This window comes from Spodoptera frugiperda, chromosome 5, assembly GCF_023101765.2.
Source record: "Spodoptera frugiperda isolate SF20-4 chromosome 5, AGI-APGP_CSIRO_Sfru_2.0, whole genome shotgun sequence".
In the NCBI taxonomy this organism is placed as follows: Eukaryota; Metazoa; Arthropoda; class Insecta; order Lepidoptera; family Noctuidae; genus Spodoptera; species Spodoptera frugiperda.
This window is the reverse complement of record NC_064216.1, coordinates 12,434,738-12,458,223: the sequence shown is the minus strand read 5'-3', so window position 1 is coordinate 12,458,223 and position 23,486 is coordinate 12,434,738. Positions and strand designations below refer to the sequence as shown.

Here is a 23,486-nt window from a genome sequence, read left to right as displayed (position 1 = left end):
ATACAACTACACACTTTTTCTATATCGAGTGACCATAACTGTCTTGGTGATCAAGGTGTTCTAATAAAATAGGGCTCTAAACGACAACATAATGATTATATCATTTATTTTAAATTACATAATTGCATATTATCCGCAAGTTAAAATACATATAGGAGCAAGGTAAGTAAATACCTACTATCCACGTTTGAGAGCAACCTTTTTAAATATATTTTTTTATATCCTGTTAGTCAGTAGTAATTTATTGATTATCTGTGGTTATGTCAAACAGCTGACAAGTGTCAATTTGTGTTGAAGGTTAGGGTAAGCATGTTTTTATTTACTTTTGTCCATCATGAATTAAAAATAGTTTTCTTTCAGATTTTTTATATAAAGCACGATACAGTTTAACTTATAATGAACTGGAAAGCAAATAAATTAAGGAACTGTTAGTTATACTCTGTACCTAATTCTAAATCATAACTCTACAATATTGTAGATAGTTTATGTAAATAACATACCTATAATAATGTAGATAGATGATATATCATTCTATTTTACTTTTAATAAGACTCTCGTATGTATATAGGTAAGTACCTATTACCGATATAATACGTATATCATGTATGCGGATAACATTGTAGGAGTAAATTATGTAATTTAGATAAACATAATTGTATAAGATTATGACCTATTGTTATGTTCCGCATAAACCCAGTAGAGTTTATCTCGTCAGTAACTACTTATATCAAAACAATAAACATGGCAGTCACTGACCAATCAAAACATCTGACCACGTTCCCGCCATTCGTCGGCATAGACCGCTCCATTTTTTTTTTCTGGAGTCAAGGCCTTGAGTGTATACAGCCGGCACACGGCACACTAGCTCTCGAACCAGCTTCATTACACTACGTATTTATCTTTCGATTTTAAGATACGATATCTTTAGAGATTACATAAACAATGATTGCACATTATGTGGCAGTGTTGGCGTTAGTTGCTGTCACGTTACCGGCAAGTTGTGTCGCCAATAACACAATGACGAAGAATTTAAAAGTTTTGGTTTCGTCCAACGATTTTCCCGCCAGCGGGCTCAAGGTTTTGGAGGAACAGTGAGTATTTATTTTTTAATTTAATCTTTATTATTTTATTGCCACATCTAATCCATGTTTTCTTTAATGAAACTCTTAATTAAACACCACATGACAACATAGATTTTTTTATTTAGTAATAAAAAATAATGGAATTAGATCAAAGGTGCTTATTTTTCAATTACATTGTGATGTTCTACCTATACCTAATAAAAAAAGTAGTAAAACACGATTATTTCTAGATCTTTTATTCTATGTTACGCACATAAAAACAAATACAGTGGTATTAAATAATGGTGTTTTATGTGTTAAATAGTCTCACATATTACATGGGACTTAATACACACATGGTGAAAAGTGGGTGTACATTGTACAGTGGCATTACGTGCCTTAATATGCACCTCTGCCTAGCCCTTTGGGGATAAAAGCCATGACGCCTTTGTAGGTAGTAGGTTTACTTTATGTATTAAATCTAATATCACTTAAATTTAGAATATACCAACTAAGTAATACTTAGTAGGTATACCTTTACTTGTTCTTAACATAACTACGTGAAATAGTTAACAGACGTCGCGTCTGGAATCGTAGCTCGGAATATAACTGGCGATGGTAACGACCTAGTAATGGCTCTACACAAGGCCACTTGAAGTTATTCACTCCAATCTGTGATTAAAAAAACTAGGTATATCTTACAGCAATTAATATAATTGCTAGGTATGTATCTTCTATAATAGATAGACAGGATCTAGTGTTTCGGATTATTTGTAAGGTGTATCCATGTATTCATACATATTATATCTACAGGCTACATCTACTTTTAGGTAAACCAACTAAGATTTTAAAGACAAAGGATAGGATTATACCCTAATTTTATCCCGGAATAATGAACGATTCCTGTATTTAGGTAACTTTATTATGCTGATTGAAAATTGGATTTTTTATTCACTTGATGGTAAGCAATCGCCGCCGTCCTTGAAGACCCGAAACACCGGTGGCGTTACAAGTGCGTTGCCGTCTTTTTGAGGCTTAGGAACAGGAATTGTTGGGTAATCGAAGATTAGGAAGATTGAGGACTGGTAATTGGACCCCAGATAACCTCAATCACACAACGTAAGCGTAGTTTCTCGTCGTTTTTCTGTGAGGCCGTGGTATCACTCCACACTGGTAAAATCTACCTTAAATATTTCCTCGCTGGTGGAAATATTGATTCTTTATTTGCTTAATTTCACCTGTGCTTCGCCGTAATTAGATAATTACTAGTTAACCCGGCAAACTTCTTACCGCCTGAAACATTTTGTCCCCACCTTTTAAACCTTCCCTGGACTTCCACAAATAATTCATTTAGCGAGAATAACGAACAACAATAATTGATTTTTATATAATAAAAATATTATATACAATATAGTTTACCGTGGCAATGTTTTATTCATTAGTTAACGAACTTTGCGATAACTGATTAGCTACATACTACTAGCTACTGATAACCTTTTCCTGTATTTGTTACAGAAATATTTGAATTAAATCACGTAACATCTTTGCTTATACATAATATTATACCTATTATAGTAAGTAGTTACAAGTACTCTTACATATGCTTGAAATACTGTTATATCTATTATTTTAATTTGTCGCCATGTTTCATGTGTCGGGCCAAACTTCGGCACTATTGGTTTACCGGAGCTCCGGTTCGAAAAGCAGGAGTAGGAACGGGGTGGTTTTTAGTCAGTAAGAGTCTGACGCTCCCTCTCGCCTCACCTAAGGCGAGAGAAGTAATTGGATGATTTTCCCCCTCAAAAAAAAAGTTGGGGTAATATCACGGTATCACAGAAAAGTGGCTTAAACCAGAGCTTAAATTACGTTTCGACGTATGACTGTGATTTTTCCAATCCACAAATCGGACTCCAAAAAAAATCGGTAACGCACTTGTAACTAAATATTTCGTCATCTTTGGAAATAAGTTTTCGAGGTGAATGCAGGTACAATTGTACAGTAGCCATTCTTATCTATCGTTTTATTGATTTTAGGTACTTCACACTATAAACACTAATAAATAAAATTGGAGCGTCTGTTTGTAATATTCTCTATCATCCTTTTCTACCAAAAAACTAATACTTTTATCAGTTTCACAGTTGTCCAGACGAAATACCTCAACTTTGGAGAAGAAGGCAAGACCCAGACTAAAGAAGACCTCCTGAAGCTCATCCCCGGATGTTCAGCCCTGGTATGGCTCTCACACCATCCCATCACCAAAGAACTATTGGACAGAGCTGGTAATTTGAATTTTTAAGTAATGTTCCATTTAACTATTATGTTATCTGCTTACTCACGTAACTTTTTGACGAGAAATTCAACTAGTTTCAAGCCATGCTAGAGACTCATATTCATGAACAGCATTAATCAGTGCTACCGCAAACCCCGAGGAAACCAAATGTTGACCTTTGAGGGGTAATAACACCTTCGTCCCCACGGTACGGTGAGGTCTTGGTATCACTCCGATTCAGCCGGCCTGTTTGCCCCAAAACACGGTTCACCATATGAATCTACCTTCAACTACGTTGACTTGATATTTGTAAAGCGCTTGTTTTTGGATTAATTGAAATAAATACATTGACTGTAACTTCTCCTTCTTAACCATTTTCTTCAATTTGATGCAAGCCTCTTTTTAACTTATCTGGACTACTTTCATCATCATTATGTCATCATCAACCGAAAGACGTCCACTATTGAACAAAGGCTTCCCCTTAGTCCGCCACGTAGAACGACAAGCCGCCACCTACATCTGTACACTGTGCATTGACAAAATCCAAAATTGCCCCCATCTTGTTCATCTCGTATTCTTATACTCGCATTTTTATATGTATTTTGAGAAATCGTGTTTGTCAATTTCTTCATTGTCTTCCTACTGGATACAATTTCTATCTCTAATCTCAAGTTTGTAATCTCAACTCGAGTGGCAATCGTGTACCGTGTTATCAAGGAACTTGGCGTTTGCATTCATATCTCAACATTGATAAGGCAACTAACTAAAACAATTGTCAACCGGTAAAACACTCGATGTTAAACAAGGCTCTTGTTTATTGATATTAGTTTCTGCCTTCAATTCAATATAGGTATGCACACATATTTGCATGTTAACAGTTCAATTCCATCACGATTTATATTTTATTTTACTTAACTGTTAAAATCCAATTGTTAACTTCCCATTCATTCTAGATTCTTTCTACTGGTACTCGATTTTTTCCATACATTCCATGATTGTCTATCTGAAATGAAAATATCTGAAATATCGAGCACGTTATGCCAGATATTTTATTATTCGTAAGCTGTAAATAATAAGCTATAAATACATTTAATCGAGCATCAGAAACAATCAAAGAACAATAGGCAGAATGCATCCATCTTTTTAAATCAGTATTCCGTCATTGACGATTTGACGATTTCAAGGACGAAGGTTCTGAGGATGTGTGACTGCGTTTGGCTGATGATGATGCGGTTTTCATAAAAGGGTTTTCATAGGAGCAGGTTTTAGTATACTACCTAACATCAAAAACATAACCCTTCCTTGGCAGTCGGGTAAAAAGGGAGGTTGAAAGCGGGTTTTTAAACGTATTGAACATTATTTTCAGGTCCCCAACTGAAGCTGGTCGCGACAGTCTCAGCTGGATACAACCACTGCAACTTGGATGAGCTCAAAGCGAGAGGCATCAAGTTATCCAACACCCCTAATGTATTGGCGTCAGCTGTCGCGGAGATTGCCGTGGGTCTCATGCTGGGAGCAGCCAGGAGATTTACTGAGAACCTGGACCAAGTGCGCAGGTAAGAGTCACCGAAATCGAATTAAATGTTGTGCATACGATGTATAGGTCCCTATATCAGACCTACCTAAGCCATTGGATGATTTTCCCCCCACAAAAAGGTACCTACATCAGATAGACCAGCTAGAACCTGGTATTGAGCTTTAGCAAAACTAGGTATCTATAGAACAGAAAATCAAGAATATATTCAAATCTATCTACAATGTACTCTACCACGTCATGATGAATATTGATTGCACGTACTTGAATGACTATCAATCGTCATCGATTGAATCTTGGTAGCCAACTGTGTGTTAGATAATAAACTGCAGTACCTACATACATGCGTACCTACATGCGTACCTAGATATGTATTTAGATTGATTGCACACACGTGTCTAAGCGAATAGGGAAAAAATACTCCCCCCTACTTTTACGAAAAGGTTCATCAGCTTAGTGGACCATCATAATATTTAATCATCAAAAATAAGCTGTAAAACAGCTAATATACCACTCCACACACACACACACACCTCCCCATCCTTAACAAAGGTCCTTCCATCTATAACATAAACATGAGTCGCTGAATGTGTTGCTAAGCTCAAAATTCGAGAACCGTTGAAACGATTTCGCATATTTCTTGAAGTACAAGGATGGTTCTTACGGATAAGAATCGACTGTTATGCGGTACGAAGTTCGCAGGGTTAGCTAACTTATCATAGATTTGTTAACTAGGTACTTTCTATTTCAGAGGAGAATGGGAGACAGGTTTCGACAAGGTCCTTGGCCAGGACATTCGTGGCAGCACCGTGGGTATCATTGGCTTGGGAGGCATCGGCCAGGCTGTAGTCAAGCGTCTCGCTGGCTTTGAAGTCAGCAAGTTTGTTTACACCGGTCACAGGGAGAAACCTGAAGGTAGGTATACTACATTTACATAATTCTGCTTTTTTGTGTACGTGTCGTAATGTATGCATCTGTGCCTACCTCTTCGGGGATAAAAGGCGTGACGTTGCATACATACTGCTTTTTTGTTTCCAATAATGTGGACATGTTGATACCTATGTGCCACTTTTTGCTAGTTGTGACTTGAATTCCGAGTAGCCTATTGCCATTCGCTGACATCATTTTCGGCTCCTATGCTTTATTTAGTTTGTGTTTTGACGGGGTCACAAAACTCTAATCTTCCTCATTTCTCTTTTTACAGCCAAGGCTTTGGGCGCAGAATTCGTAACTCAGGACCAACTGTTGGCCCAAAGTGACTTCATAGTGCTAGCAGTGCCACTGACCAATGAGACTAAACATATGATCAACAAGGAAACTATTGGTAAAATGAAGAGCAATGCTATCGTCGTCAACGTTGGGCGTGGAGGTAAGAAGGATTTGATTTGAAGATTTTGTACTCATTTATTGCAATTAGGGCCATCAGCAGAAACCGGGATACATGTATTGCTGAACGAAGATCTTGCCCTTAACCCTTCGCATGCTGGAGCGCAGATCTGTGCGTTCTATTGTGTCTTATATACCCGCAGCCGAAGTGTTTGCCAAAAAGCCATTGCCATGACTCATTCGTCAGTTCGGTCACCAAAAATTGAGACAATGCTACAACCTCTTAGTGACTGGTCGCGGTTTTTAGATATTTTAGATATGTCCTAAATTATCCTAATACTGATTCTGATTGTGCATAGGTACTTCCATTATTTTTGAACGATCCAAGTTGGTTAGGATACGTCCGGGAGAACATGAAGTTACGAAAGAAAAAACGTTAAGCGATTTATTAACAATTGTACCTCATCTTTGTTTTGTAATGCCATAGACCTGGTTGACCAAGAAGCCTTGTACGATGCGCTGAAGAACAAGCAGATCTACGCTGCAGGACTTGACGTCACCACGCCCGAACCTCTGCCGAAAGACCACAAGCTACTCACGCTACCCAACTTCTGTAAGTACCTATTCAAATTACTTTGACCAGTGATCTTGACAAGTAATCCTTGACGGCATAGGCAGAGGTGCACACATTGAATGCATCACCCTCTTTTCGCTAGTTCGTTTTGTCATATACCAGTCATTATACCTGACTATTCTACTACAAAGAATTTCCGAAAACCGAAAAACCCCATAATACTTTGCTTGAGAAGTGCTCTGACTTTGGCTGCCGAGAAGTGGACCAACGAAGCAAACGATCTAATAAGATTATTCGTATTGAAAACTCATTTAATTTTATATTTTTTATTTAAACAGTCTTACTCCCACACATCGGCAGCGCAACAGTGCGCACACGCAGTGATATGGCAGTACTGGCCGCTAACAACGTCGTCAACGCTCTGACAGGGAAACCTCTACTTACTCCTGTCAATCTATGATCGGATTCTCTATGGTTTACCATCGAAAGAGGTTTATACCCTCCAATGCCCAGGGTTTTCTGGCTCTAAACCAACCTTGTGATAATTATCTTAAATCAAGGCAAATAAATTAATATCATAATATTGTGATTTTAATTTCTGCTCATCTTGTAATAAGGTTGAGAATCTATTGCAGTTTTAAAGATTACTATACTATTTATTGTTCCATCGCAAAGCCTTTTCACTATACTTCAGTATGAAACAATGCATTTACTGAACTGTATTGCCAGATTACATTTAAAATGTTACCAGCTGTAATATAAATAGTGATGTGGTAAAATATCAAAACTGTAAATAAAATCTGCATAGAAAATACAAATTTGGCTTTTATTTCTGCTTAAGTTTAAGGCTAGAATATAATATTTATACTTAATTATAAACAATTACTTAAGACTTGACAATTTAAGTCATTTTAGAAAAGAAAATTAACTAAAAATCAATGTTTACTCACATACTTGGGATTGTTCTAACTAATAGAGCTTTTCTCCATTATGTATGTGAGTAAACCATGATTATTAGTTAAAAGAAAATATTTTTTTTTTTTTGCCTCAAATAAGTAAATAATAATGTAGATATTCATGTGTCAAATAGAAATGGAGATTAATTATCTTAGATAATATGTATATTTTTCTATTATAAATACACTCCATATTAAAAAATAACAATGTTTAATGTCTCTTAGAGTAAACTTAAATGATATTTAATACAAATTAAATGGCAGTTTTAAATTATGGTGCATCTGCCACTACTGCTGCTAAATCCTTTAGAAAAGGTTCTATTTGACTTTCCAGAGACAATATATGGCCAGTGTTGCAATTATCACTACCGATAAATGTGACAACTAAAGGTAGCTTGTTCATTTGTATTACCTGTAAAAAAAAATAATAATTTTTAAATTAGAACAACAAATTGTAAAAAAAATGTGTGGGGTAGTCTGTTTGTATTTATTAACCAAAAACATTGAGTGTAGTAATTTTGCACTGATAGACTAAGTACTCTCGATGCAGAAAGATCAAGCTTAAAATTAAAACTCTGTATTGTATTATGATTTGACTATAACATGTGTTCATACAAAAATTAAACAGAAATGGAACCATAGAGATGCAAAATCATGGCTATGTAATATAATATGTACCATTGACATCTATTACCTTTATCTATTTAGTTGATAATGGTTAGTCATAGTAATAACATTATTTTATTCTAACAACTGCCTCATAAAGTACTTTAGGCATAATAAATCTCTAAAAGAAATAATGTTTATGAATAGTACTTTTATTTGAGAAGTCGTTACTTACCTGGTAACTAGAATACATTGAAATAATTGTCTTATTTCTTCCTAGGCCAAGTTTGCTTGCTTGATCAGTCGCCATGCCAAAGGTTGATATGAAATTAGGCCTCAATGCTAACTGCGGAGCCCTCTCTGTGACCGCTCGAACTAAAGGCACGCCATCACGATCAGTTATAAGGATACAGTGAAGCCCGTTCACTCTAAAAACAATATCATGCAAAGTTAGACTATTATTTTCAACAGGTTTCGTAAAGATTTCAACGCGTTCTTGGAAAACTCACTTCTCCAATAGATGGTTCAAATATTTCCTTAGGTCGTCAACCATTTTCTTTTGCAAATTAAAGTTGTAAAATATTTACAAACTGAATTATTTATTTAATCGAAATGAAAAACAATGAGCTACCAATACCGAAGTACGATTGACAGTACAGCCTGACAGTTGACATTTGTTTTGTCATTGTCACGCTTGTCAGCTGCGATGATGTTTTGATTTTTTCATGTAAAGTCATAGACAAATTTATTTCTCCTCGTTACATACTTTATTTTCGTATATTCTTGATTTGTGGTTGTTTTTATGTTTTTATTTTTTTATGTACGCTATTGATTGATCACTCTTCATTATAGTCACGTAGAAATTAAACAATGGTACGTGTGAACGCAGGCCAATCGTGTTGAAAAAAATTACGAAACCACTTGTTGTACTCAATGACTCAAGTCAAGTGGCAGCAGACAGAAAAACATTGTCAAATTTGTCAATTGTCTATAGCCAAAATGGCAGAATTGGATTGACAAGTCGTGCAATTTTCGTAATTTATTTTTGGGTGCAATAATTATTGCCTTTGTACTTTTTAGGTGCTTTCCGCCGCACTTTAAAAGGAATAAAATATATATTTTGTTTTGTGTTCAAATAACCGTGCTTTCCATCTATTCACGCGTATGTTGCAATTTCACGAAATATCAAGCTTTGGTATGATAACAAAAGATATAAAAATTCAGCCTTGTCTCGGTATGTGCTCTTTTTCGTCATGTGTGTATCGCCGGGATTAACATAGCATAAATGGTCTCTGGCGCGAAGACTCGGGTATGTATACGTAACTGTCCAGAATCGTGATTTTTGGGATTGTGACGTCACAAAATAGACAAGACGTTATTTACAGTGCAAATTAGGTAATAAAATGTTTTATTGTTTTCACCGGTGAGTAGCCTAATATTTGTTGCGCTCCGGTGAAGACGGAATTCGCGGCGTAGCGGTGGGCCTCCGCTAGGATGGGCGGCGATGTCTGCCCCCTCTGAGAGCGCAGCGAGCCCTGCACCGTGCGCATGCACCAATATATCGCTTATGCAATTGTTTCATGAGCTCAAACAGAAGTTTCCCGGAGTACCTGATCATGTTGTTTCAAACACGATCGAACTGTACTGTCACGATAAACAAGCCTGCGAGAAACATCTCCACAGTGAAGTCAAGGCCTCCCTAACGCATGCCTACCATGCCTCCTCGTCGGCAGCCGCGCGCCAGCTCAATGAACTCAGGCTCAACCTGCCCATCAAGTGTCGCAACCAGCCCATAGTGAAGCATGAAGCTGTCAAATCTACAGCACTCAAATCTATCACTTGTGATGGCCCTCAGAAAGCGATACTGAGCTCTGTTACTGAAACAACTGAAAAACCAACCAAGCTAAACACTGATGCCAATCAAAATATTGTTGAAACAAAAAATGAGGAAACCAATAGGAGCAACAATAACACATCGCCAGTCACTGTAATCAATATTGATAACTGCTATGCAAAGTACAACGCTGAGTCTCCTAGTGACTTGGAACTAACAAACGAGAACTCGAAAGAAGAGAAAGTTGTACAACCACTAGAAGAAAAAGTTGTCTCTCCACAACCAGAAGAAAAAGACCTTGATCAACCAGAAAGTACCAACTATAAAATTCTAAAGAGTCATAAAATTAAAAACAACTTACATGAGAGATTAGAAAAAGGAAAGGAGAAGAAAACTATTAAAAAGGAAGAGACACAACCTAAGCAAGTGAGCCCACAAGAAAAGCCGAAGCGGCCCAACACATTAGATTTCATTAAACCAAATCCAGATATTGCATTTAAACAGACATTAAAAGAACCAGAGGTTGATACTTGTAGGACAGTGTCACCAGCTCCATCTGTGGTGAAAGAAAGTCAGCCTAAGGAGAACAAAAGTAATACAACCTTCAGACCAGAACGGGGCTACCCGTTGAACTTGTCAGTTAATGTAAATTGTCATATGGACTTGAGTCGTGCTTATGGTGATCCTTGGTTAGAAGATTATGATAGCCCGAGAGCTATAACATCTGTGAATTTAACTGTTTGTACTCCAACATCAAATATGGCTAGTCCTGTAAGAGATACGCGGGAAGATGACGGAGGTTTCGAGGGTCACGTGACGGTGACAGTGAGCCCGAGTACTACGCGGCCCCCGCGCCGCAGGGCTCCACCGCCGCCCACGCATCCTTCGCGGATCGAGTCACCGAGGCCCAGCAGAGCAGCGCCTGAACCTCCAGGATCTATTACTATTGGTGAGTTGTTTGTTATTTTGATTTATTAAGTATGTTATTTATAACTATTATCTTATAACAAAACAATAGCTGTGTGAGGTATTTGATTTTCAACATACATTTCTTGGGCTCATGTAGGCTTGGGCTTGTGTAGATTTTTTTTACCGACTCAATGAGAGTGAAACATCCCTCCAGCCAGAATGCAAAACAACATTGTATTTAAAACTCAGGAAAAACAGAACTAGTTAATTTCAATAATTTCTTACAAATAAAATGCCTACCAATATTTACTGGTTGAAATAAACTCACTAAACTGTTGAACTTTATTTATTTTATATGTATAAAGTTCACCAGTGTAAATAGCATTACAGATGCATAACTTACATTTATTTAAAAATACATTTGATTAAGAGAAAAGGCCTAATTTTAATGTTTTTCCAGTGAAGAGCTAAAAGAAACAATTTGGTCTTGTTTACACACATTTCCTAAGCTCAAACTAGTTGAATCCAGTTTTCTGCGGAACCAATGGTTCAAAGTTTTACTAAATGTAAATATTTTTATGTAGCGAAGCTTCATTTATTTATAATCTGGATTTTATTAACCTTAAATAGAGTAATGATTCATAGAAAGCTGATAATTCTAAAAAGTTGACAATGACTAATAAATAATCTAATTATACTCAATTGGGTAATTCACTACCTATTTATGGATTTGATAATAAGTCTAAAAATAAATCTATACTTCTATACTATTAATATTATAAAGCTGAAGAGTTTGTTTGATTGTTTGATTGTTTGTTTGTTTGTTTGTTTGTTTGAACGCGCTAATCTCCGGAACTACTGGTCCGATTTGAATAATTCTTTTTGTGTTGGATAGTCCATTTATCGAGGAAGGCTATAGGCTATAAAACATCACGCTATAACTATTAGGAGCGAAGAAATAAAGGAAAATGTGGACAAAACGGGGGAAATTATTAATTCTTGAGGGCTTCCGTTGCGTGCGCTGCGAAAATGGTTCAAGATACGAAAATTATATGTATGAAAGAATTATTCCTCTTAAAATGATCTAAAAAAAAGTCCGCGACAGTATATGTCTATCTTTAAGGATTAACTTACTAGAATCGTTTTTATGGTAATCAAACTGGGTCGAAAATAATGCATTATTTGTTAAGAGTTGTATTAACGAAAAAATATTAATCTTTATCGAAATAAATGTATTGTTCATTAAGAGTATTTAATTGTGAACAAAATTGTCTTTGACATCACTAAACTTCAATAAACATCTTAGAAGATATTACAATTTTAAAATAACTCCGATATAAAATTCACCCGCGCCGCATGATGTGCGAAACACGACGCTGCCAGGAGGAGAGGCATTGTTTGCGAACGACGCGGAGCCTGGTGTAACTATACTCAAAAAAATTATAGTCTTACTAACGAAGTAAAACATTTTTTGATCATTGACCATCGAAAGCGTTTGCTTACAGCGTAGAATGGCAAAAAAGCGGTTTACCACACGCCCACATTTTATTGTGGCTGTCTAACAAAGTACAACCAGATTCTACGTATAGTGCAATAATATCGGCTGAAACATTTGACAAACACAAAAATTTACGAATATTCTTCTTCAATTTATTGTCATAAAAATATGATAGGGTATAAAAATATGGTCCTTAAGGATCTCATAACCTTGCGTCACCATGTATGAAAGAAAACATTTGTTCTAGAAAGTACTCTTTCTTTTTTTTTTGAGGGGGGAAAATCATCCGTTGGCTACTCCTGCCTTGGGTGAAGCGAGAAGAAGTGTAAAAATCACCCCCTTCTGATTTGAGCCGGGGCCCCGGTAATCTTTTACGTTGTCTGCAGCACCGGATCGGGCATCAACCCTATTGGGTCCCATCTGTAGTGGCCTGGCTCTTTGGCCGGGTCTGGTTTTGATCGGGCGACGAGCTACTCTTACTCGCCGTCCGTAGACCCGCGCTTACGGTAGCCGGGGATCGTCACGCGATCCTCGACGCCCGGAGTGTCTTCTGCGGCGGCTAGGGCGTGCGGAGGATCGTTCCGTCACACGCTCCGCCTCTTCCTTAGCTAGGATGACTGCTTCGCAGAAGGGGAGACGGCGTCCCTTTCCCCCTCGCTCCGCACCTTGGCCTGAACTAGAGCCGGACGTGAGAGGTTACCGTCGCCATTCACATCCCTAAGGACATGGCGATGCTCAGCACATGCAATGCACACCGCCACTGTATGCTCCACCATATCTTCCGGGCGGTCCTCGCAATGACGACACCCAGACGAAACGCCCGGGTGTTTCCTCCCGCCGAATTCGAAACAGGTACCAACCGAAACTTCCGTGTCCGGTAAGTACCTGCGTCAGGCGGTAGGTGAGGACGCCGTGACGCCTCTTAAGCCACTCTTCAAAGAGGGGACTCACCACTGCTATAACGCGTATATAGCGAGCCCATCTATAAAGTACCCTAGGAATTTTATTTCTGAAACACAAACCGGGGTGGCGGTTACCCAACCTATAGGCGCAGGTATCCGGAAAACAGTGGAAACACATATAGTATAGAAATGAGTGTGGATTGTTCCTTATAATCATAATCCAGTGCTATCACAAATTTTCATTGCACAAATTAACCGTGGCCCGTGGGTAACAGCTATAATTTATGAAGCTGAGAAAGTTGTTTGCAAAAATAAATATAATGCCTAAAATAACTATTCCACGCGGACGAAGTCGCGGGCACAGCTAGTATATCATAATAGTAAAACCTAGTATTATTAGTGAATAAGCGATATGCAAATCATAACATCATTTGAGGAAAAAATATCTGATAAACTCTGAATGCTGTGACTTGAATGAAACTAGTTGCTAATTAGAAATTCAAGCCAACTACCGCTAGTCCACTCAAGGGGATTTCTGCTTTGTTTTTTATTTGGAGAGGAAAAACAACATTACCTAGATAGAATATACAAACCGAGTGACTTTTAGACTCCAGGATTTCCTCCAAGTGCTGGTGTTTTTTTAATATGTTCTAAAAAAAACTGCTATTAAAAAATTGCAGATTTTTACATTTCGCAGAAATTCTTCGTGATTATTAGTAATCGAAAGCCAATTTATATGGCTATAAAATATTCCAGTTCACTAGTTATCGGTAATTTAAACAAAAAATCGAACTTCCTCGAAAACCCTGCAAAACTTCTAACATCTTGCCGTTTTTCCTATGTAGGTACTTTTGGTCGACAGAGGGCTTAGTACGAGTTAACGTTAATTTGAAAATAAAACGAAAGCGTGTTCATTTAACGTAAAGCAAACTCTTACTAAGGGTACAGAAACTTCATAAAATTACAGTAACTATCTTTATAGAATAGTTTCTAACCTATTAATTTTGAGAACACAATAATTATTTAATGCAATGTGGTCCAAATATGAACTTCGTGATACTTTTACCTTCTTTTCTTTACCGTCGTTGTTCCCCTATAAAATAAAACAAATTGCAACAGGTGAAGATATAACGACTACAAGGTTGTTAATTCGTTATTTGACAAAAACGCAGTAAAACTGTAATTGCTTGCGACATTTTGCGCACAAACTACGCACAAAAAGCGTAGGTGCATAATTTATACGCTCTTATTGTGCACGCAACATATCGCAGGTGAAAAGTTTTAATTTGTTTTGACAGTCATAGATAATTTTTATTTTATATTGGATTTGTATAACTGCGTATTTTTGTATCAGTACAAACGCTCGCATCATGGGTCTTGAATAAATCATGAATTTTAAATCTTTGTACGATACGTAATATTTACTTCTCATTTAAACCATTGGATGCATTATTACTGACTTATTAATTTAATATATAATACTAGCTTCTCTCAGCCTACGGACTACAAACAGGAGTAGGAACGAGGTGGTTTTTAGTTAGGCATAATCTGACTGAATACCTCTCGCCTCACCCACGACGGGAGAAGACATTGGATGCTTCTCGTCCCTCAAAAAAAAACTGCTAGCGGCTTTGCCCGCTATCCCGTGGGATAAAAATCTATCCTCCTATCACTTAAGTCAGCTCACACCCTATTTATATACCAAGTTCCATCAAAATCCGTTCAGTAGTTTCAGTGTGTGATTTACAGACAAACATCCAAACAAACAAACTTTCACATTTATAATATTAGTGTGATAAATCTGGCTGATTCTTGCTTAGGGCTTGTTATTCCGATATCACTGAATAACCGTTGTAAATGAAAGTCATGATTATTTTAAACTTTATAGATCGTGCCTTGATCGAGCGTCAAAAAGAAAGGCTCGAACGGCTAGCGATGGCGCTGGCGCAGGAGAAGGGGCGGCTTACCCAGCTGACGAAGGAAACGCGGATACTGGCTGGGCCGCCCCCCACCGTGTCGGCGACGCAACGGCTACGGGACGACGTCGAGCGACTACGGAACCAATGCGGCACCCTCGCGAAGAGACTGGAGATGTCTGGTCATGGTACGGAATTACTTCCATTGTTTTATCATTCATCCTTGATTCTGTAGTTTGTACTAACATTACTAACTTAGTTGGGGCTTAGTTTAGTGTTTATGTAATTTAGTGCACTTGTTAGAACTCAGAAAATATAGTATTTTGATGGTATCGACGCGCCCTAGTCTTTAAATACAAGCCACTTTTAGTAGAATGTAGATTGCTTTAAACTCTAGCTTCATCGTCCAAATTACACATTTACTTGGATGTTACGCTTCGCAAACATTTTTAGCGTTAAAAAGCCTCATAATAGTTGGGCAAATAAAATGGGCAAAAACTCCACCATTGGTTCACTGATAACGCACGTTATGTATGTGTTAGGGGGCGAGCCTATCGCGATCTATCAGCCACATTTCCGAGAAGCGTTATCATAGAGTATATTTTTAAAACAACATCTACTTTTCATTTCAGTACCTTCGCTCACGTATGGCATGACGCCCTCTGGCTTTTCTAACCTAATTAACCTTCCACAGCTGGACTCGTAGACACTTCTGGCACCATGTTGGGTAGCACGATTGATGAGCCCTGACTCGTTCCTCGCACCGCTGACTGCGATACCTGTCTCTAGGTTGAGGTGCTTGGCCTAATTGGAATGTTATCTTGCTTGCTCATTCAAAATTTGATCGGCCTATAGCGCAGTGAATCAGAATAGGAAACTAGGAGCCTGTGGTGACTTCAAGATATAAGGGTTAGCGATCTCAACTGTTTACCCTTAACAAATTCCAGAGCCAGACGACGCTGGGAACTTCTACAGCAACATCTACACGGGGCAGCGACCCTCGTCCTCCTGGCAGTGCCACATGTGCACGTTCAGGAACCATCCGCTCCTCGACAAGTGCGAGGAGTGCGACATGCCGCGGATATTCGTAGGTACGTCTCCCCCTAAGACGCACGACTCGGGCTTCGGCTCATTCCGGGATAGGAACCGGCGAGGCGCCGCCTCCATCGATGATCTTCCCCACTCACTAACACAGACTCAGTCGGCCTAGCCCGAGCTCGCGCTAGCCCGACGACAGCGCAGGACGCTAATCAATTCCTCATTTTTGCCTTATTCAGTGCCTATAGTGTAAAACAGTGCTTGAGTGTATCAGTGTTTAAACTTTATAAACTCGTGTGCGTTTGAAGTGGTCGGACTTAAAGCTAATGAACAGTGTTGTGCTTAAGACTCACCCAGCATGTTACTGTTGGAATGCAAACTTTATTATTAACAATGAAAATACCAACGATGTGATGAACTATGTGCCTCTGTTGGTAGTTTCACATCTCGATTTATTATTCCTTTCATTATTTAAGAATCATATTTGTGTATTTGGACTTTTTGAACTTTATTTTCGTATACGTAGAGCAGAAAATGCAGCTGTGTTAAATTTTATGGACTTAATGTTTTTCTGTTCTAAGTATAATTGTGCAAATATGATCCTCGCATGTGTGTTCGTCTATTTTTTATGCGACTGGATTAATATACGACTTATTCTCGTGTAAAATACTGAGAAATGTTTAAACAATTGTGGACGGTTATCCGACATACACACGTGTACTTGATAGACTGTGATTAATACTAGTTCGTGGTATTAGTGGATACGATTCAACAAAGCACCTTCAAATAATAAACATATCGAATGGTTTAACGCACATAATAAACAGTAGTGACTTCGAGAAAGTGACTCACTATCATCTAACAACGGTTTTCTCTTCGTAGTTTCTGCTCTATAATGATGATTGCCTTCAAACTAAGGTCGTTCGACGCGAATTCTAAATTATTTGCACATGGACTTCATTGAGTAAATTTACAATAAATGGCGTCTTTTGACTGGTCAGTGCAAACTCAGGGAGATTAACAAACAGCCTTGTTTCTCCATGAGACGTTTCTGTGATTTTAGATAACAAAACATAGGCATTGATGTAGGTAGCTTTTAGTCTTAGAGTAATTATTTACAAAAAAATGTCAAGGCAGCACCTAAAGTACTAAGTATATCTAAGTACCTAAAAAGCATTACAAATGCGATAACGCAACTTCAGACGTGTGACGAAATCTTTCCGACAGCTGTTTGCTATCAGAAACGAGCCTTTAAAACCCCTCCTTGTCCAATCAAATGGTTTTTACTGTATTCGAAATGTGTGGGTGCATTTTTAAAACATTTTTCTAGGTAACTAGAACGACAATGTATTACCTAATTGTCTTGTCTTATCACACGAAATAAATCAGCCAATATAATACATAGTAACATAAACATAAGCTATCTTTTTCAAAGATATCGCCAGTTTTGATAAAATTTGTTACCGGAAACCGCCAAATATTTTCCTAGTACAATCGAACGAATTGATTGTGACCGGGTTCAATAATGTTACCAGGTGATGTTGATACAAAGGTGCGTTTGTCTCTGTCACTTCAAAGTGTTATAAAAGAGACAAAAAATATGGAAACTTGGAAAGTTTTGGCATTTAGAACATAATAAAAAAAATTACACAAATGTTTTAATCTAAACTAACAGTACATTTGTTGACAGTACAGTAGTACGTGCTTTCGATATGTACCGACGACATATCTTGCAAAACATTCACGCACTTAATACGTCACATATAATTGTTACTACAAATACACCGCGATTTTAGACCTTATTGCAAAGAGAAACGCGTGTTTTGACCTCGCAGAAATGTTGGTATTTTTCTCTGTAGTCTGTGAGTCATCAATGAGTCGAGACTCGTAGACATACAGTATAGAAAAGTTGTGTAATGCCGTTGCAGCAATTGTTACGAAATATGTTGACGAAACGTTGCTATGACAACGTTATTTTATTAATTACAAAACGGCCGCAACATTTTACTCCTAAAAATAATATTTTGCTGTAGTATACAAAGGCATAGTTTAAAAAGGTTAGGCTTCAAAACGTAGTCTTTTTATTATAACTAGTTCCTAGTTATTAAACGTTTAAAGCGAAATAAATAAAGGCCACAAAACCAAACATCACAATCGTAATAAAGGCCTTATCTGAATTAAACGTTAATCTTTTAGGAAGCAACGTTTAGCACGCTGTGTTTTGTTTGATAACCGTCTTAACAGAGATTTTGTAAAATATTTTGTTTATCTAGCGTTTAGGTAAAAGGAAATTATTAGATTTTATATTGAAATGAGATGTATTTATTGTTTTACTTAATTAATTAAATTTTATTAGGCAAACTAAACATCACTTGTTGACTGGTCAAACGGTGAGACATCACAGGATCTCGTTCAAAGACTATTTTATTGCGCCTTGCCAAAAATGTATCATAAAAATTATTTATTGCCCTTGGAAAAAATACATGCGCCGTTTCTTCGATTTTTGCTCAAATTATCTTGCTCAGTATTCATGATAACAGATTCACAAATAATGTTTGTTGTCAGGCTGAATGGCCGATAGCCAAGCACTTGACGTAGACTACACGAGCCAGTGTACACTAGCCCTTATAATAACCAATCGATATAATAGTGTAACGATTAATTTTAATACGTCAGACAGGTATAGTTGTTGCATATTCGAATTTAACTGTGATAGGCATAGGGTTTCAAGTTGAATGAGTTAATTATTAAGTTTTTCACTATCCAGTAGACGTAAAGTTGATTCAAGTCACTTTGCACCAAAGTTCCATATGCCCTTTATAGTATAGTACAATCAAATAAATTGTTACTGTACCTAGACTTTGGCAAGGAAATTTGCACCCTACCGTAAAGGGAATAGAAAACAAAGGGCGAAAAATGGGTGTATTTTTTTTTGTTTTATATTACTGGGCTTTTTTCGGTTTTTAGAAAATTTCTCAGTAGTAGCACGGAGTCTGGAATTCTGCCCAGTAAATGGCAATAGACTCACCCTCTATTACATGGGACTTATAACACAATGGTGAAAAGTGAGTGTACATTGTATAGCGGTATTACGTGCCGTAATGTGCACCTCTGCCTACCCCTTCGGGGATAAAAGGCGTGACGTTGCTGTAAAAGAGTAATACAATACTTGTTATAGAAAATTACATAATCCAGTTTCAATTACGTATTGACATTTTGGTAATATTTTATGTTTTCAATCAATTTGTTAGTAATGAATATAATTAATGCGAAATTTCCAAATTATTGTGATAAAAATCGGCCTTATTATTATGAAATGAAATTATTTATAGAAAATTATTTAAAATAATGAATTTTGTTGAAATGATTGCACTAGACTTAATGTAGATATTTGAATTATTTGTGGTGACTTGAATTTTAGGCGTAATTTGTTAAATATAGGTGTAATATCAATTGTGATCAATTTTTTATTGTATATGAGAGAATAAATGAGATGTTTATTATTAAAACATGTTTATTTTACTTTGTGATGTTAGATTATTTGGTTAATGGTTTTTCAAACTTATTTACGCGGTCTTTGCCATACAAAAATAAGATATTTACAAGATATTTATAGTCGTAAATATCATAAAAGTAAATAAAGACACCTGCTCCCTTCAGGGAGCATTACCATTTTCTAAAGTGCATAGGCAAAATTACAGAGTTGCCATAACATAAATCAACACAGTCTTGCCATAATGAAAGGCAAAGACCGCGTAAAAATTACCTTTTGTTTTTTTTTTGTTTTTGAAGAAATTATCTAATATGACAAATAAGGTAAGTTATATTGTGTTTTTGCTCTTAAATAATCTTTAACATGAATGTCGTGCAGTGGAATGCTGTGTTCGTTATTTTTTCTTTAGCAAAAGTTTTATTAGTTTTCTGTTTTTAGTATAATTTTTTTTCTAATTTATATTGTTTATTTTGTATTTGTTTTTCAAGCAGTTCGGGCACCTGATGGGATTACAGTTCGCTTAATGCCAGGACGGCGGAGTAAGTATTTTATAATTACTTTGAATGACACAAGAACTATTAAAAAAAAAATAGAGAATACTAGAAAAAGTCATTGTGTTTTCCAAATACAACATGTACGAATTAACTGGGCACTTCGCGCTGTGACGTCATTGGGACGCTGAGGTTGAACTACAGTATCCTTAGTACGAGTTAGTTTTACGTTTAACGAAATCGAATCAAGACCGCGTCCGGTGCTCTGATTAGTTGGTTCAGTCGCGCAGGCCAATCAGAGCGCCGAACGCGCTCTCGTTTCGTTTCCGTTCAACGTAATGCAAACTCGTACTAAGGGTACTGAGCGCTTGCGGGCGCGGGGCAGCGGGGGAGGGGTTGCTTCGTTGATTCGTACAAGTTGTATTGTCTAATGATTTTAACACGATATTAAATTAATGTTTCTTTTTCTCTTTTCAGAAATAACACGCTCTTGGGTCTTATGAGATGCGGTCGGGGTTCGAATAGTCGTACGTATTGAGGCTTGATCGCGTTGGACCCCAATTCATTCTTCCACATCATTCAATCGTTCATTCAGCACACACCTACAGGTCTTGATACTTGAACTGTCATCTGTAGGTGTGGTCCTACTAGAGTTTAACGCGATCTACCCTTAAGTGCAGTAGTACAAATCCTATCTGTGATATTCGCATTTGGTAATTAGAAAGTCTGATTTTTACTTTTATAGTTTAAAAAAAAACTATGTAATTTTTATTTTTATTTTTTTTGATTTTAACACATTCCAAAGACCCAGTAATTCGATTGTGTTTATGTTCTTTCCTGTTCTCATTGAGTGCTCTGTTGTACCAAATGCGGATAACTAGAAAAGTTATTTACATTTTAACGCTGCTGCACTTAAGGCGGATAGGGAAGGTATTAACTTTAAATTTATACGAAAATTTGTAATAAAAATGTGTCGTTCTTAACAAATATCAAGATTGATAAATGCAGTATACCTATACTGTAGTAAAACAGCCTTTATTGCAATGTAATAAGTGCTATCTGAACACAAATTACAAATGTATTATTTTAGAAAATAATCTAGCTTTCATTGGATATGGTGCAAACGAATTTATACTTTAAAATAGTCATCGTTGAATTCAAATTCCTGTGATTTAAATAAACTATTCTTAGTCCCACTAATACACATCGCATTTATAGCAAACCGCAAAATGTGATTTCTGTCAGCAATATTTCTTAAGGTCAGTTCAAAAATATGCCTTAACTATACGGTTTTAGGGGTTATTTTATTTTGCATGAATTTAGTACTCTCAGTATTATTTTGTAGCTTACCACAATCCCTTGGGATATCCAGAAATTGAAAGAAACAAGCTTTCAAGACAATTAACAAAAGTAGATATTGATATAGAAGCTAATTTCTAAATAAAATTATGTTATAATACTAAAGTGCTAATCTGCTCAGACAAGAAATTACTTTAATAATATATTTATCTTATTTAGGTAGGTTATCTTACTTATGAAAATGTCATTCAGTTACATACCTACTTTAAATCCAAATTTAGTGTTAAAAAGGTGCAACTAATTATTTAAAATTGACAACAAACCGGTTGATTTGTTCACAATACATCATCTCATCAGTTCATGGATGAACTGATGAGATGTGGACTTCTGATTATAATTAACGTATGGTGTAGCCTGGGACCTGGATTTGATTATAAAAAAGTAAAGCACTGAATCTGTTTGAGTTGATTAGCAAATTGGTCGCTTTACTACCTATACATAGAAACTATATTGCTCAGCTAAATTGCTAACTGATCCTCTAATCAATTTGTAATAGTAATTGGCAGTTCCTATATGTAGGTGATTGGTAATAAATGAAGGATATTTAAACACGTGATGAAATATCCTTCTCTAATTACCAGTAACCCTATACATCTAAGGAATATTTTTTCTTTACATTCAGTTCCAAAGTTCGTATAATCATAGGCTATTTACCGAGGTACCTAAATTTCGTTTTTTATGCCATATTGATATGCTACAAAGTGATCGTAAACATTTCTTCATTTAAATTTTCAACAGTACATTTAAAACGTTCCAGAATTTAGTACGGTGTGCATGCTAAAGAGTAATAAAGTCCGACCGCTCGCTTTTATACACATTTTCGCTTGTAACACGAGGACAAGCGAAATAGGTCATAAATGTTAAGTCGATGCGGTATCTTGGGTCGTACCATGGCACTAAACACATAATATTATATACTTCTTCTCAAGGACGGGTAGGAAGCTCTCTGTCTACCCACTTTTGTGAAGCTTTTCCTCCACTCTTACTTATGATTGAAATTGTTTTATTTTTTCAATTTATTTATTATATAGTCAAAAGCTTATAGCCATTCTTATTCTTATACAATAACATTCTGAATTAAAATCTGTTTCTATCTGTCACTTACTAAAGCACCCATAAATGATCTTTCTGTATACATAAGTTTTTAAATATTTCTAGTGCTACTGGCAGACCCTCTGGTGTGTCGACTAAAGTTTGACTAGATTCTGGATTAAAAACAGCTTATTTAGGTACTTTAAAATAAATATATGTACTTAGGTAGATTCTGTGACTGTTTCTTTTAACTACAAAGCGAAAAGCAGTTAATATTCAAGGAATAACTTCTATATTATTTTGTTTTTGTGGGAGAAGTGTGCCTACGGAAAACTAAAAGCAATACTCTCGGAATGACACTTAAATATACTCATTATCAAGAAAATACAATATTGCTGTTTCTAAAGTAGAATATATAAGCTTTTATAAAGTATTTTGGCACAGAATTTGCCAGAAATTTCGAACTGATTCTTGAAAACTAGTGGTAACTTACTGAATAGTTGCAAGTGCAAGGGAAAATGATACTTATATGTATGTATTATGAAATAAAATGGTCAAAATAGATAGCAATATTTTAAAACACCTGGAATGTAGCTCTACTTTGACTTTATGTTTATGTGAACGCAGAAATAAAGTTGTAATTGTCGAATTAATGAAACAATCACTGTGATTTCTAGTCGAAACTCCG

General features: G+C 36.5%; 3 protein-coding genes across 7 annotated transcripts; 2 read left to right on the top strand and 1 right to left on the bottom strand.

Moving 5' to 3' along the window:
- The first annotated feature begins 381 nt into the window (after window positions 1-381).
- Window positions 382-7,347, top strand: LOC118271727 (glyoxylate reductase/hydroxypyruvate reductase-like). Of its 2 annotated transcripts, none has more exons than XM_035587897.2 (8): window positions 382-427; window positions 965-1,091; window positions 3,192-3,340; window positions 4,697-4,886; window positions 5,616-5,779; window positions 6,069-6,233; window positions 6,678-6,803; window positions 7,103-7,347. In XM_035587897.2, exons 1-8 carry the CDS (start codon window positions 397-399, stop codon window positions 7,222-7,224), a joined length of 1,074 nt encoding a protein of 357 aa, XP_035443790.1. In that variant the 5' UTR covers window positions 382-396; the 3' UTR covers window positions 7,225-7,347. The 2 variants fall into 2 exon arrangements, with proteins under 2 accessions (XP_035443790.1, XP_050549794.1); XM_050693837.1 differs by lacking the exon at window positions 382-427 and adding an exon at window positions 544-568.
- Window positions 7,348-7,571: 224 nt separating this feature from the next.
- On the bottom strand, window positions 7,572-9,004 carry LOC118271993 (ragulator complex protein LAMTOR3 homolog). The gene is made up of 3 exons (XM_035588280.2): window positions 8,836-9,004; window positions 8,562-8,754; window positions 7,572-8,132 (listed from the first exon to the last, which is right to left on the bottom strand). Exons 1-3 carry the CDS (start codon window positions 8,877-8,879, stop codon window positions 7,992-7,994), a joined length of 378 nt encoding a protein of 125 aa, XP_035444173.1. The 5' UTR covers window positions 8,880-9,004; the 3' UTR covers window positions 7,572-7,991.
- Window positions 9,005-9,299: 295 nt separating this feature from the next.
- On the top strand, window positions 9,300-21,780 carry LOC118271726 (uncharacterized protein DDB_G0284459-like). 4 transcript variants are annotated; one of them, XM_035587895.2, is made up of 5 exons: window positions 9,300-11,109; window positions 15,358-15,573; window positions 16,333-16,476; window positions 20,408-20,455; window positions 20,885-21,780. In XM_035587895.2, the coding sequence occupies exons 1-5, from the start codon at window positions 9,831-9,833 to the stop codon at window positions 20,908-20,910; spliced, it is 1,713 nt and encodes a 570-aa protein (XP_035443788.1). In that variant the 5' UTR covers window positions 9,300-9,830; the 3' UTR covers window positions 20,911-21,780. The 4 variants fall into 4 exon arrangements, with proteins under 4 accessions (XP_035443788.1, XP_035443787.1, XP_035443789.1 ...); XM_035587894.2 differs by having other exon boundaries at window positions 20,405-20,455; XM_035587896.2 differs by lacking the exons at window positions 16,333-16,476; window positions 20,408-20,455; window positions 20,885-21,780 and adding an exon at window positions 16,080-16,311.
- The last annotated feature ends 1,706 nt before the right edge of the window (window positions 21,781-23,486 follow it).

Coding starts and splice junctions, on each gene's coding strand:
- LOC118271727 (XM_035587897.2), top strand. CDS start 397: ATGAACTGGAAAGCAAATAAATTAAGGAACT. Junction 428..964: donor AGCAAATAAATTAAGGAACT/GTTAGTTATACT, acceptor ATTATGTGGCAG/TGTTGGCGTTAGTTGCTGTC. Junction 5,780..6,068: donor TCACAGGGAGAAACCTGAAG/GTAGGTATACTA, acceptor CTCTTTTTACAG/CCAAGGCTTTGGGCGCAGAA.
- LOC118271993 (XM_035588280.2), bottom strand. CDS start 8,879: ATGGTTGACGACCTAAGGAAATATTTGAACCATCTATTGGAGAA. Junction 8,755..8,835: donor TTGAACCATCTATTGGAGAA/GTGAGTTTTCCA, acceptor TATTGTTTTTAG/AGTGAACGGGCTTCACTGTA. Junction 8,133..8,561: donor CAATGTATTCTAGTTACCAG/GTAAGTAACGAC, acceptor TTTTTTTTACAG/GTAATACAAATGAACAAGCT.
- LOC118271726 (XM_035587892.2), top strand. CDS start 9,831: ATGTCTGCCCCCTCTGAGAGCGCAGCGAGCCCTGCACCGTGCGCATGC. Junction 11,110..15,357: donor TCCAGGATCTATTACTATTG/GTGAGTTGTTTG, acceptor TAAACTTTATAG/ATCGTGCCTTGATCGAGCGT. Junction 15,574..16,332: donor ACTGGAGATGTCTGGTCATG/GTACGGAATTAC, acceptor AACAAATTCCAG/AGCCAGACGACGCTGGGAAC.